The 14,077-nt window shown below is 40.3% G+C and overlaps 1 protein-coding gene across 1 annotated transcript in view; it reads right to left on the bottom strand.

Annotated features, from left to right (window-relative positions):
* The window catches only part of LOC147382717 (E3 ubiquitin-protein ligase PRT1-like), a 49,553-nt gene extending 35,690 nt beyond the window's left edge, over window positions 1-13,863 (bottom strand). The window contains exon 1 of the mRNA XM_086427338.1: window positions 13,629-13,863. Within this exon, the coding sequence (XP_086283464.1) occupies window positions 13,629-13,756 (128 nt within the window). The 5' untranslated portion in view covers window positions 13,757-13,863. The remainder of the gene's footprint in view (window positions 1-13,628) is intronic.
* Between the last annotated feature and the right edge of the window lie 214 nt (window positions 13,864-14,077).

Raw genomic sequence — 14,077 nt, 5'->3', positions numbered from 1 at the left:
TTCCTCCTCTCTTGTGCTTCCAATTTTTCCTACAGGTGACCCTTCAATATATCAACACACTAGTTTCTTTGTACCTTCATCTTCTCTATTAGCCCCAGATCCATCATCAACTTCACTTGAGGTTCCTCCACATCCACCATCATCTACTTCTACCTCTAGTGATCTTATTATTCCAAGGAAAGGCACTAGATCTTGCACTAAGCACCCAATTACTGATTTTGTGTCTTTTCATCGGATGTCACATTCATTTTGCCAGTTTGCACTTTCCTTATCTGCTATTTATGTTCCTACTTATACGCAAGTATTATTCTCCGCTAGGTGGAAACTAGCTATGAATGAGGAAATTGCAGTCCTTCATCATAATTATACTTGGGATATATCTCCGCTTCCACCTAGGAAGAAGGTTGTGAGGTGTAGATGGGTGTATACAGTCAAGTATCCTACTAATGGATCTATTGAGAGGTTGAAGGCTCGCCCTGAAGTCAAGGGTTACACACAGACTTATGAGGTTGATTACAGTGAGACTTTTTCTCCAACGGCTCGCCTAAACTTTATTAGAGTTCTTATTGTTGTTGCAGTATGTTATGTATAGAAAATTGAATTTATTGAGAATTCTTGGATACCCATTACAAATGTCCTAATAGGGTATTTATAGACCAACTATCCTATTACAAGAATATTCTAGAAAACTATCTTATTGTAGAAGATTACAAGAATATTCTAGAAAGTTAAGAGAGATCAAGAATAATCAAGAATATCCTATTTTCCTAAAATAAGCCTTGGATATTTTTCAGCACTCCCCCTCAAGCTGGTGAATATATGCTTTCCATTCCCAGCTTGTCAATGACCTTTTGAAATGTGGTTCCAGGTAATCCTTTCGTTAGAACATCTACAAGTTGCCCTTCTGTTGAAACGTATGGGGTGCAAATTAAACCATTATCTAGTTTTTCCTTTATGAAATGTCGATCCACTTCCACATGTTTTGTACGATCATGTTGCACTGGAATATGAGCAATATTGATGGCTGACTTGTTATCACAATACAACCTCATTGGACTGTCCCAGGTGATTCTAAGATCTTCCAGAATTATTTTGATCCACAGAAATTCACAAATTCCTTGTGCCATTGCCTGAAACTCTGCCTCTGCACTTGATCTTGCTTTAACCGGTTGTTTTTTACTTCTCCATGTAACTAGATTTCCTCCTAGAAATGTACAATAACCGGACGTCGATCTTCTATCCACCACGGACCCTGCATAATCTAAGTCTGTGTATGCTTCCAAACGCAAGTTTGCTCACTTTTTAAATAAAATTCCCTTACCTGGACTACCTTTTAAGTATTGGAGGATGCGGTATATGGCTTGCAGGTGTATACTCTTAGGATTGTGCATGAATTGACTAACCACACTAACAGAATATGCTATGTCAGGCCTAGTATGAGAGAGATAAATCAGTCTTCCAACCAATCGTTGATACATCCCTTTGTCTACAATCTCATCTTCTGGAGCTTCACTTAGCCTATGATTTGCTTCTATCGGTGACTCCATGAGCCTACAACCTATTTTTCCAGTTTCCTTGAGAAGATCTAGCACATACTTCTGTTGTGAGACAAATATTCCTTCTTTTGAACGAGCAACCTCTGTACCTAGGAAATACTTCAACTTGCCTAGGTCCTTTATTTCAAACTCTTCTGCAAGACGTTTCTTGAGTGCTCCTTCCTTCGCATCATTACCAGTGACAATAATATCATCCACATATACCCTCCCCCAAAGGCCGAGTGTTTTACGAATAGAGTGTGATACACCTTGACTTTGTTTGTAGCCCATTCTTAACATTGTCTTTGTAAACCTTCCAAACCATGCTCGTGGAGATTGTTTTAACCCATGCAATGCTTTCTTCAACCTGCATACCTTCTTATCTCTTAAATTATCATCAAATCCTGGAGGCCTCATCATATAAATTTCTTCCTCTAGATCTCCGTGAAGAAAGACGTTTTTCACATCGAATTGGTGTAAACTCCAATCTAAGCTGGCTGCCAATGACAACAAAATCCTTACTATGTTCATCTTAGCCACCGGTGCAAATGTTTATTCATAGTCCACTCCATAGGTCTGTGTATAACCCTTTGCAATTAACCTGGCCTTGTATCGTTCAAGTGATCCATCAACTTTATACTTCAGAGAAAACACCCATTTGCATCCAACAGATTTCTTTCCTTTGGGCAACTCCACCAACTCCCAGGTTTTGTTCTTCGCGAGTGCATCCATTTCCACTTTCATAGCATTTCTCCATTCTTCTTTGCTTAGGGCCTCAGATAGTGTTTGTGATATGATTGTGGAGTTTAGATGGGTGAGAAAGCTTTTGTGTAATGGTGACACTTTTTCGAATGACACAAAATGAGACAATGGATATTTTGTACAATTTCAGATACCTTTTCTAACTGCAATGGGTAAGTCAAGATCATTTTTTTCAAAAACTTTAGAAGACAAGTTGATGACAGGGATATCAGTATTTACCTCATTTCCGAGAGCTGGTTCGGACGCTTGAGTTGGCTTCGGCTTAGCAGTGGAACCTCTCTTCCATGAGTAAACTTGCAATGGTTTCGTGACAACTGATTCAATACAAGTATGTCCTGAGGTTATAGGTTCAAGATGTCCAACTTTGGGTTGTTTTGATGGCTCAACTTCTTCTTGTTCAAGTTGTTTTGGTGGTTCAGTTTCAGGCAAGGGAAATGGTGGAGTGTTTTGGGTTGATGGTTAGCTAGCTTGAGCAGGAAAGTCCATTAGAAAGCCATGATCCCCTTGGTCCTTATCTTCACTAGTGTCTCCCCCTGAAGAGAAGGTTGGAAAAAACTTTCACTTTCAACAAAAGTTACATCGGCGGACACAAAGATTTTGCGAAATGGTGGATGATAACATTTATAACCCTTTTGAGTTGAGGAATACCCCATGAAGACACACCTAAGAGCTCGAGGATCAAGTTTACTACGACCATGAGAATGAATATGAACAAACGAGACACATCCAAAAACTCGAGGTGATAATTGATTGTGAGATGCAAAATCAGGAAAAAATTTGGAAAAAACCTGCCAGGGACTTTTAAAATCAAGAACTCGAGATGGAGTACGGTTTATTAAGTAGGCTGATGTGAGAACTGCTTCACCCCATAAGTATTTGAGGACGTTCCATTGGAATAACAGTGCACAAGTTGTTGACAAGAGATGACCATTCTTCCTTTCTGCCACTCCATTCTGCTGGGGTGTATATATGCAAGAGGATTCATGTATTATCCCCTCTTTTTGAAAATATGGAGATAATACTTGATTAAAATATTCTCTTGCATTGTCAGATCTTATTTTTTTTATTTTAACCCCAAACTGATTTTTGACCATGTCATGAAAGATGGGGAGAACCGTGCAAACATCAGATTTTTGTTTTAGCAAAAAAACCCATGTGACACGAGTACAGTCGTCAATAAACGTGACAAACCATTTAGCCCCTGAAATATTTGAAATTCTTGACGGTCCCCAAATGTCACTATGGATTATTTGAAAAGGAAATAAGGATTTTTTATTACTCAAAGGAAAAGAAACTCGTTTGTGTTTGGCAAACTCACAAATGTCACAATGAAATTCACGAATATCAATATTCTTAAATAAGGAAGGAAACATGACACTCAAAGTCCTAAAGGAAAGATGTCCAAACTGAAGGTGATAAAGCCAAATCTAGTCTTTTATTGGAGATCTTGTATATGACAACAAAGAAGACGGATTGTCAATCCTACAACTCTTATTTTTATTCTGCACATCAAGGTAGTAGAGGCCACTGCTTTCTTTAGCATGCCCAATCGTCATCCCCGTAGCTCGGTCCTGAAAAATACAAGAGGTGGATGAAAAGGTCAAGCTACAAATCAAATCCTTTGTGAGATTTTGGACAGAGACTAGATTTATTGTAAGTTTTGGAACATGCAAAACATTTTTCAGGATTAATGAAGGACTTATGTGCATATCTCCTTGACCTGCTACAGTAGCAAATGACCCATCGGCCAATGTAATTTTTCTGTTACTAGAACATGGACTATATGTGGAGAATATAAAGGAGCAATGAGTCATGTGGTCAGTTGCTCCTGAATCAATGATCCAAGAGTCGAAATGGTTACTATCCGAGACACTAAAGGCATGAGAAGAAGAAATCATACCTGAATGTGCAAATGAACACATACCCGATGGTTTCTCTAAGGAGTTGAGAAGTGATCTTAGCCGTTCAATGTCTTCTTTGTTGATCGCCTTACTATTAGAATTCTCTTGAGCACCCGAGCCATGACTACCGGTTTGTACCAGATTAGCATGTCCCTTTTGTTGTCAATTCTGCTGTCAGTTTCTTGATCATCCCCCATTTCGACCAGAAAAGTTTTGTGGTCTCCCATGAAGTTTCCAACACTGCTCCTTCAAGTGTCTTGTCTTCTTTCAATAGTTGCAGATGAGATTGGCCTTATTACCATTTCTTTGATCTTACCGTTTGCCTTCTGAGTTTATAACAAGAGCCTTTTCTGAGGAAGTTAGCTCTCTAGGACTTGTTGTAGTTAATGCCGAGGCTTCCAACGATACATGTGGAACAAGCATGACTCCCCTTCGACTTTCCTCAGCACGAGCAGTCGCAATTGTCTCATTTAGAGATGGTAATTCTTCCTTTCCAAAGATCTGTACTCTCACTTGATCAAACTCGGGATTGAGACCCGCCAAGAAGTCATATGTTCGATCATTCTCAATAAATTTTTTGAGAATGGCAGCATCTTCACTATCTATAATGATCCATCTCTTGCCACATGTTTTTCAACAGATTAGAATACTCTGTAATTGAAAGATTACCTTGTTTTGTAGCAATAAGTTTGGTCTTAATATCATAAATCTGGGCTGAATCGTTTACTTTTGAGTATGTCTGTCGAACTGTCTCCTATATGTCCTTAGTTGTGGTGAGGAGCATACAAGTGTCACTGATTTCTGGTACCATTGCATTCCAAAGCCAGGCCATGACCATGGAGTCCGCTTAATCCCAAGCAGCGAATACAGGATCATTTTTATCGGATCCGGTACCAAGGAGATGACTGAGTTTTCCTTTGTCTTTGAGAAAAGTTCGAACCAGCTGTGAACATTTTAGGTAATTTTTACCATTAAGTCTATAAGCAGCCTGAATATTCTGCAACTCCCCTACGGCCTGATTGATCGTCACCATCTCAAATTGATTGGTAGCTCCTGACTCTTCTGACATCGTGAATTCAACAAAGATCACAAAGGAAAAATAAAGGAAGGGTAAAAACAGAAGAAAAAAATGATTCCCAGAATATAAGCCTAAGTGTAACGGCCATATCATCTGTCACCTAAAGTTAGGTGTAAGCTCACCCCGGAGCTACTCGGGAGCACCCATGTAATATCATGTAAGGCTCGTTGTGAAGCCATGTCAGCCCCCGTACCATGGCATATCTGTTAGCTTATGGTACATGTCAGCCCCATGCCAGGGCACACTTGTTAGCTTAATGGCATTTTCGTAATAAGGGAGTATGACCGGCCTCCACTTTTGATGTTTCCTTCTGGAAACCTAGGAAAGGAAAAGTATACACCTTGTAGGAAGGGTGTCAGTGCTATCCCAATCCCCGGCCTACACCCACGTTGTTGAAGCCCTTGAAGCCCAACTCCGTGGAAGTCCCGCGTGTCATAGGATCATCTATTGCTTGTAACGCATCTATTTGCTTTTGCAACGCGTTACACCGTGTAATCAATATTATATCAACAAAGTTGCCTCCGGGCTTTGCCTCATGTTGCCTCGTTTACTTGTTTGCTAGCTACGTGTGTGTGGTGTACGATCATTTTACAGGCTTGCAAGTGGATTTGACCCCTTTGACCCGCACGACCTCGCTTCGAAAGAATAGGGCCATGACAGTTGGTATCAGAGGTACAATTGTTTGAGCACAATTGGTATTCCCCCTAGCTATTCCCCCGAGTTTCCATTTAGTTCACGCGAACGATGGCAAGAGGAACTACTAGTACCGCGGACCAACCCGCTCCAAACACACCACCACCACGTACAAACAAGGAACGCATTGAGGTATTGGAGGAAAAGATAGGTATGCTATCCGGTATTGTTGATGGTATTGCGCAATTAGATGGTCGCCAGAACACGCTGGAGGACAGATCCGAGACATTCAGAGCTAGAGTGACAGACTTCAAGGAAGATACCCGAAGCAACCTAGCCGCCTTACAGGAACAGATTACGGAGCTCACTACGAAAGTAAGTCTCCTGGTCCGCGCCGTCGGTAACGAACGGCCTACCAGTAGTGATGCTTCTCCCTCACGCTTGCGAGTACCCGAGCCACGCACCTTCGATAGTGTTCGCGATGCGAAAGAGCTCGAGAATTTCCTGTTCGACATGGAGCAATACTTCCGTGCAACTCGTCCGGATTCCGAAGAAGTAAAAGTAACAATTGCTTCTATGTATCTTGCAGGTGACGCCAAGCTATGGTGGCGGACAAAGTACACCAAGATGGAAAGTGGCCAATGTTCCATCGATACATGGGAGGACCTCAAGAAAGAATTGAAGCACCAATTCTTACCAGAGAACGTGGAGTTCATTGCCCACAGAAAGTTGAGGCAACTCCAACATACAGGTACAGTTCACGAGTACGTCAAGCAGTTTTCCACCTTGATGCTTGATATCCGTGACATGTCAGAGAAAGACAAGCTGTTCTCATTCCAAGAAGGACTCAAGCCTTGGGTTCAGACAGAACTCCAACGGCAACGTGTGGAAAATCTCGCGTCTGCAATTGCAGTAACCGAGCGGTTGACTGATTATACTCCCGCGGGAGGGAGCCAATAGTATGTACATCCTCAGTCGAAGGGCTACTACCAGCAACCTGAGTATACAAAGAAGTCTTCGAATGGCAAGAATGGAGGACACAGAAAGAGTTCCAGTCCGGGATCCTCACGGAACTCCTCTCCTTCACAGAGCAGAAGTACCTCGCCAGTCAAGCGTCGTCACAAGCATGGATGTGTTTTGTGTGGTGGGCCTCACAAGACATTTAAGTGCCCACAGCGAGCCAAACTGACTGCACTATTAGCTTCCCAGAGTGACCCTAGTCACGAAAGTACGAGTGGGCGAGATTATGAAAATTCTCCTCACATGGGAGCCTTGCATCTTTTGAATGCAATGAAGCAGACATCTGAAACTCAGAATAGCCAGAAACGAAAGGGTCTTATGTATGTCGATATTGAAGTTGGTGGGAAGACCACCCAGGCAATGATTGATACAGGAGCAACGCACAGCTTCATTACCCCTGCAAAGGCAAAGCGTCTCAATATCCGGCTCGATAAGGGTTCAAGCCGTATGAAAGCTGTAAACTCCCAAGCCACTCCTATCCAAGGTTCGGCCAAGTCAGTGTCCGTCAAGATAGGTACATGGAAGGGTAAGCTTGATTTACTCGCAGTTCCGCTCGATGAGTTCAGAGTTGTCATTGGGATGGATTTCATGCGACAGAACAGGGTTGTACCAATGCCATTTGCCAACACCTTGGGCATGCTAGGTGAATGTCCAAGCTTTGTTCCCGTCTCCACAGGCAAGGAAGAGGGAAATTTGATTTCAGCCATTCAGTTGAAGAAAGGGTTAAAGAAAGGTAAGCAACCGTACATTGCTTCCTTGAGAGTTGAAGCTGAAGAACAGGACCATAGTTCAACTCCCACACAGGTTTTAGTAGAAGTTGATGACGTGATAGCGAATTTGCTTCCGAAGACACTACAGCCACGTAGGTCGAATGATCATCAGAATGAATTGCTACCTGTTGCCACACCTCTTATAGAGAGGCCTTATAGGATGAATCTTCCAAGACTACCTGAGTTGAGCAAGCAGCAGTATGGGTCTTCGCGACGTTGCATTGATTATCGAGCAGTGAAGAAGATCACCATCAAGAACAAGTATCCGATCCAGCAGAGTACCGACTTGTTTGATAAGCTTGGGACAACCAAGTATTTTTCAAAGTTAGGACAGAGATCAGGTTACTGTAAGATTCAAGTTGCAGAAGAAGCCCCTCAATTACTTCGTCAGAGAGTCAGCAAGAATTGGGATGTACCTCAGAGTGTTGTCAGCATCAGAGATTCAAGAGTCACAGGGAAGTTATGGGACGGACCGTGCAGACTACTTGGGTTCCAGCTTGATTTTCCGAACAGTATACATCGTCAATCAGTTTGGCCAACGGAGAGATTCAGTTTTGCGTTGGAGTATTTTAGGCATCTTGCCGACGCCGATCATCAGAATTGGGCGAATTTGTTCAATTCAACCTCTCAGAAGAACTCTTCCTCCAACAAGAGTGCTTTTGAACTTATATCAGGCCAACAGTGTTTAACTTCTCACACTATTGTTTCAGGCTACAGGAGACACAGTCCAAGGACGTACAGGTTTGCTAAACTCAGGTTACTGTACAGGTTACACAGCATCTACTCTGTCATCCATGCAAGAAGTCTCAAGCCGTACCGAGCAGATCCAGGAGATCCCGCGCGCAGCATTCCGACATGTACACCTTCTCATTCAGCTTTTCAGCCAGAGCGTGTTGTCGACAAAGTTAGTATCATGTAAGGCTCGTTATGAAACCATGTCAGCCCCCGTACCAAGGCATATCTGTTAGCTTATGGTACATGTCAGCCCCGTGCCAGGGCACACTTGTTAGCTTAATGGCATTTTCGTAATAAGGGAGTATGACCGGCCTCCACTTTTGATGTTTCCTTCTGGAAACCTAGGAAAGGAAAAGTATACACCTTGTAGGAAGGGTGTCAATGCTATCCCAATCCCCGGCCTACACCCACGTTGTTGAAGCCCTTGAAGCCCAGCTCCGTGGAAGTCCCGCGTGTCATAGGATCAACTATTGCTTATAACGCATCTATTTGCTTTTGCAACGCGTTACACCGTGTAATCAATATTATATCAACAAAGTTGCCTCCGGGCTTTGCCTCGTTTACTTGTTTGCTAGCTACGTGTGTGTGGTGTACAATCATTTTACAGGCTTGCAAGTGGATTTGACCCCCTTGCGCCGCACGACCTCGCTTCGAAAGAATAGGGCCATTAGATGGGGAATGTGCAACTTGAATTATTTGGCCAGCGCCGAACTTGAATTATTTGGTCAGCAACGAGATCTCCATTAGATGGGGAATGTGCAACTATGAATATAGTCGCAGGTCGAATTGGGGCACGATACCTAAGTACATGACACATGTGAACGGAGACGGATAACACAACACTCAACACTCCCCTCACCCATAAAGGTGGAAAATTCTTTTAAGGAGACTCGAACCTGTGACCTAAACGAGCCTAACGTTCTAATACCATGTTGCCAACCATTTACCCCAAAAGACTATCTAATGGGGACGGCGCAACTATGAATATAAGAGGGTCACAGGTCGAGCTGGGGCACAATAAGTGACACTCGGGAGCAGAGGCGGATAACGCTACCCTCAACAGTATATATGGTTCAGCCACCTGGATATGTTACCTCTAGCAAGACTGGATTACTGTATCACTTAAGGAAGGCAATATGTGGGTTGAAATAGTCGCTTAGAGCTTAGTTTGATAAATTTAGCTTAGTTGTTCTTGCTTATGGATTTGCTAGGACTACTTCTGATCATTCAGTGTTTGTCAAGCACTCTTCTGGTAGAATTATTGCATTGATAGTTTATGTGGATGATATCATCATCATTGGAAATGATCCTAATGGTATCTCTCATATATAAAGACTCATCTAGTCAAATAGTTCCACACTAAAGACTTGGATCTTCTTCGCTACTTCTTGGGTATTGAAGTAGCTCGCTTCAAAGAAGATATCATTTTGTCTCAAAGAAAGTATGTTATGGATTTGTTATCTGATACTGGTACTTTGGGTTCTAAACTAGTTAATACTCCTATGGATCCCACTACTAAACTTGATGTTGAACAAGGGGAGATTTATCTTGATGCAGGGCGTTACCGTAGGTTAGTTGGCAAACTAATCTACTTGGTTGTCACTCGCCCAGATATTACCTTTGTTATGGAAGTAGTTAGCCAATTTATGTATTCTCCACAACAGACTCATTGGTAGTGTTATTAAATAACATATGCGACCTAAATAGGTTGTGCGCATACGAAATTGCATAATGCATATGAGGTATTGGTCAACAAAATTTATTTTTTTGACAAATTAGAAAAAATCACAATAAATTATGTAAACCAATTAGTAAAATAAAATGGAAGATTCAAGAAGAATAGAAGAGGAATTGAGTGAAATTAAATAAATGAAAAAGTCTTTGATTGCTAGAATATAAGTGTTTTGAATGCTAGAAATAGAGATCACAATGTGTATGTGTTGTAAGGGGAGGGTAGAAGGTTAGAGTGCTCTATTTATAGAGCTTTTGGTGTTTTAAAAGCCACAAAATAAAAATAGTGTCCAACGATTAGATGTCCGACCGTGGGAGCATACGCCATAGCATATTGTAGTACACCATTGCATGTTGCAATATGCGATCACATATTGGACCAACAACTACATTTTCGCACATGATGTGGTAGCATATGCAGAAAAAAATTCAGACTCGCATATGCGGTCGCATTTAACAACATTGCTCATTGGGATGTTGTGTTTAGGACACTAAAGTATCTAAAGGGGTCACCTGGCAAAAGATTATTATACAAATCTTCACCTCTTATACCTATTACTGGTTTCTCAGATGCTAATTAGGCAGGGAGTTGGACTAATCGTATATCTACTTCTAGCTATACCTTCATAAGAGGTAATTTGGTGACTTGGCGCAGTGAAAAACAACAAGTTGTAGCTCGTTCTAATCCTGAAGCGGAATACAAGGTGATGGCGCATATTACACGAGAGATCCTTTGGATTCAGAGTCTTCTCAAGGAGATGGGGATTGAAGTTCCTACTCCTATGTTGTGTATTGTGATAATCAGGCTGCTAGTATATAGCTAGTAATCTAGTATTCCACAAGAGAACCAAGCACATAGAGGATTGTCACTTTATTCACGATATGGTGATGGCTAAGAAGATATCTACACCCCATATCAAGCCAGAAAATCAATTGGGAGATGTTCTCACAAAACTATTGTCTAAGAGTTCCTTTATTACTTTTTGTACCAAGCTGGGCATGTCAAATTAGTATGCTCCAGCTTGAGGGGGAGTGTTAAGAGTTCTTATTTAATGTTGTGTAGGCCCAATACTTAAGCCCACACTACCAACCACATGTTTTTAATATAAAAGAGAGGCCAAACCATATTGGGACTTACCTATGCATTTCTCTTCATTAGTTTCCTCCTTCTCTTCGTAACCCTAATCTTCTAACAAGTATGATTGAGATGGTGAGGATGCTTTCAATGTTATCTTGGTTTTTCACAATAGGTAGTTGAGAGAAAAGGACTAGATGGTGAGAGATTGAATAAAGTTTAGATATTATATATTTTTCTTTTGGTAAGTTTCAAAGGATTCTTCTTCGAGGACATTATGTTTAGGTGGGATTTCTTTCTAACTTTTGAGTGGTTGTTTGTTGTTTCTTTTCCTTTGCCTACCTTGGGTGGCTTGCTCAGCCCCCTCACCCTTCTCTCTCTTTTAATAATTATTTTGCTATTAATCTATATATATAAAAATAAAAATAAAAAGTATAAGTTCATTAAATGTATAGGAAATATGGAAGGAGATGAGAAAATCTCCCTAGAAAAATTAAACAAGCAAACAAAAGACCATACCATGTTAGGATCAAACCAAAAAAAAAGGGGTATACACCACAAACTATCCAACTATGTTTTTTTTCTTTTTTTGATGAGTAAGTTGGAATTGAACCCACAACCTCAAAGTTGTTTTGCAATGTGTCAAACCAACTGAGCTATGGGTCTAAAGCCGTTGTCCATCTTCATTAACAACATTCCCCAAAAAAAGAATTCCCAAAAGATTATGCTCCTCATGAATCCTAGACGAAAGAAGTGTATAAGCTTTTACCTCAAAGAGTATTTCTTAGATAAAACCCTGTTTATATCTTAGATTAAAGAAGGTGCCCACTTATCTAAGTTGGTAAGGCTTGCATCTTCACCTCTACTGATCAATAACCCCTCCTTGCCTAGCAAAAAAAAACTCGCCATTCTCTTTCCTAATACCCATAATACAAAAATGGTAACATTCTCTCAAGCAAGGCATTTAATTTCAATTCTAAGTCTAGTTTTAGCTTGGAAACAAAAATAATTGATGGAAATATTTTGTTTGGAGTGGAACAATGAGAAGGTGGGAAGACCTTACTAAAAAAAGATAATATAGGGAAAAAGCAAGGATCCCTTGACACCGCAATATAACGGTGCCAATAGATACCTAGTTACCCAATGCACCCAGAACCACTTAGTTGGTTTGGATCTATCATCATGGATCCGATCTTTTCTTGGGTTTCATTATGGGTAACCAACTTAGGTACTCGATAAGAATTGGGTCTCCTTTGAGTACCAGACTGATAATCGATGGATACATCTAGCAGATTTGTTTTACTTATAACTTATTTATAAGAAGATTTAGTATTATAACTCATACTTAATCAAGGAGTATCGAAAAATATATATACTTAAGCTAAAATTGGAATCTAAGGAGAATGTTGAGTCTTCATATTTCTTGCTTCTCTTTATATAAATGCCCATTTATATTTCTCATTCCTAATCAATTACAACTACAAATGAAGACTCCATATCAAAATTTTCTAAGATTTTCTTCTCAAAAGTTCGATTTTCTTGAAGAATCCATTGTTGATATCACCTATCGGTGAAAAATTACAGGTTAGATTTTTTTATTCAAAACATAATTTGCTATCTTATCAGGTACCTGATGGGTATCAGGCATTTGTAGGGTCGGTTCTGGTTCCAAGGGTCCTCCAATGCCCGCTACCGAAACTAATAAGAATCAAAACCAATGTTTTATTTAGGTTCCAGTCTTGGACATATGTGGAACCCAACCGTTGGCACCCATGCCATGATGAACAGTACCATGATAAGCGTCAACTGTGATGAATTATTCAGTTTGTCAATGAACAGCCACCATGATAAACATTATCATGATTAATAGTGCCTCGATAAGCAATGCCCACAAATGTTTGAAGAACAGATTAACAAAATAGCTAAATGGTTTAAGTTCCTTTGCTTCTCTATCACTTCTGTGCACATTTCATTCATTATTTGTTGAAAGAGCTTGAATTATTATGAAATCGAATCATATCTCTAATTACCCACAATTTGTGATTTTTTTTTACTATCGAGATGAAATCCACAGCCAGACCTTTCAGTTGAGTTGAAATCCTGAATCAGAAATCTGTAGCAGCAAAGGCTCTATATTCTTCCATAATTGAGCTATAAATTTACTAAAAATGGAAAGAAATTGGAACAATTAAAGAAAAACATCGAATCTGGATATTGTACTTAACCGTAAAATCTGAAAAATAAAATAAATAAACAGAACACATAAACAAGCAAATTATTACAGATTTCAGAAATACATCAAAAGAAATCGAATCGAGATTGGCAAAGAACGAAATCGATTCTCCAATGAATAATACAAAATGAGATTTTGAGATCGAAACGACTTACAGGCAGACACAACACATAAACGCTTCGTTTAATTTTTCTTCTCTATCACCAGAAATCAGGGCTTGATCTTCCATTAAAGCATTTAATGAAACAAGAGGTAAATCATTCGGTGCTCTCTGTTTGCCCATGGAGAATATGAACGAAACCCCAACAATGAGAAACCGATAATCAAACAGTGATTTACGGAATATTCGAGACTTGAGAGAGAGAGAGATGTATCTGAGGTGAGGTACGGTTGGGTTGCCCTTACTAATTTATGGGGTGCTTTTATAATTACTCGAGGATAAATCTATTGAGCCCGGTACAATTTGATGTGGACGTATCGGAAAATTACTTACAAGTGCTGATTTTCTCACTCAATCTAATAGAATAACTCAACGACGTGACATGTGTAAGAAGCGTAGATTTTTTCTTCTAACATACACAACTGACATCCCCATAAACACGTG

This window comes from Akebia trifoliata, chromosome 16 (assembly GCF_017979445.1).
Source record: "Akebia trifoliata isolate Shusen 1 chromosome 16, ASM1797944v1, whole genome shotgun sequence".
NCBI classification, from domain to species: Eukaryota; Viridiplantae; Streptophyta; class Magnoliopsida; order Ranunculales; family Lardizabalaceae; genus Akebia; species Akebia trifoliata.
This window is presented reverse-complemented; position numbering and strand designations above follow the sequence as displayed.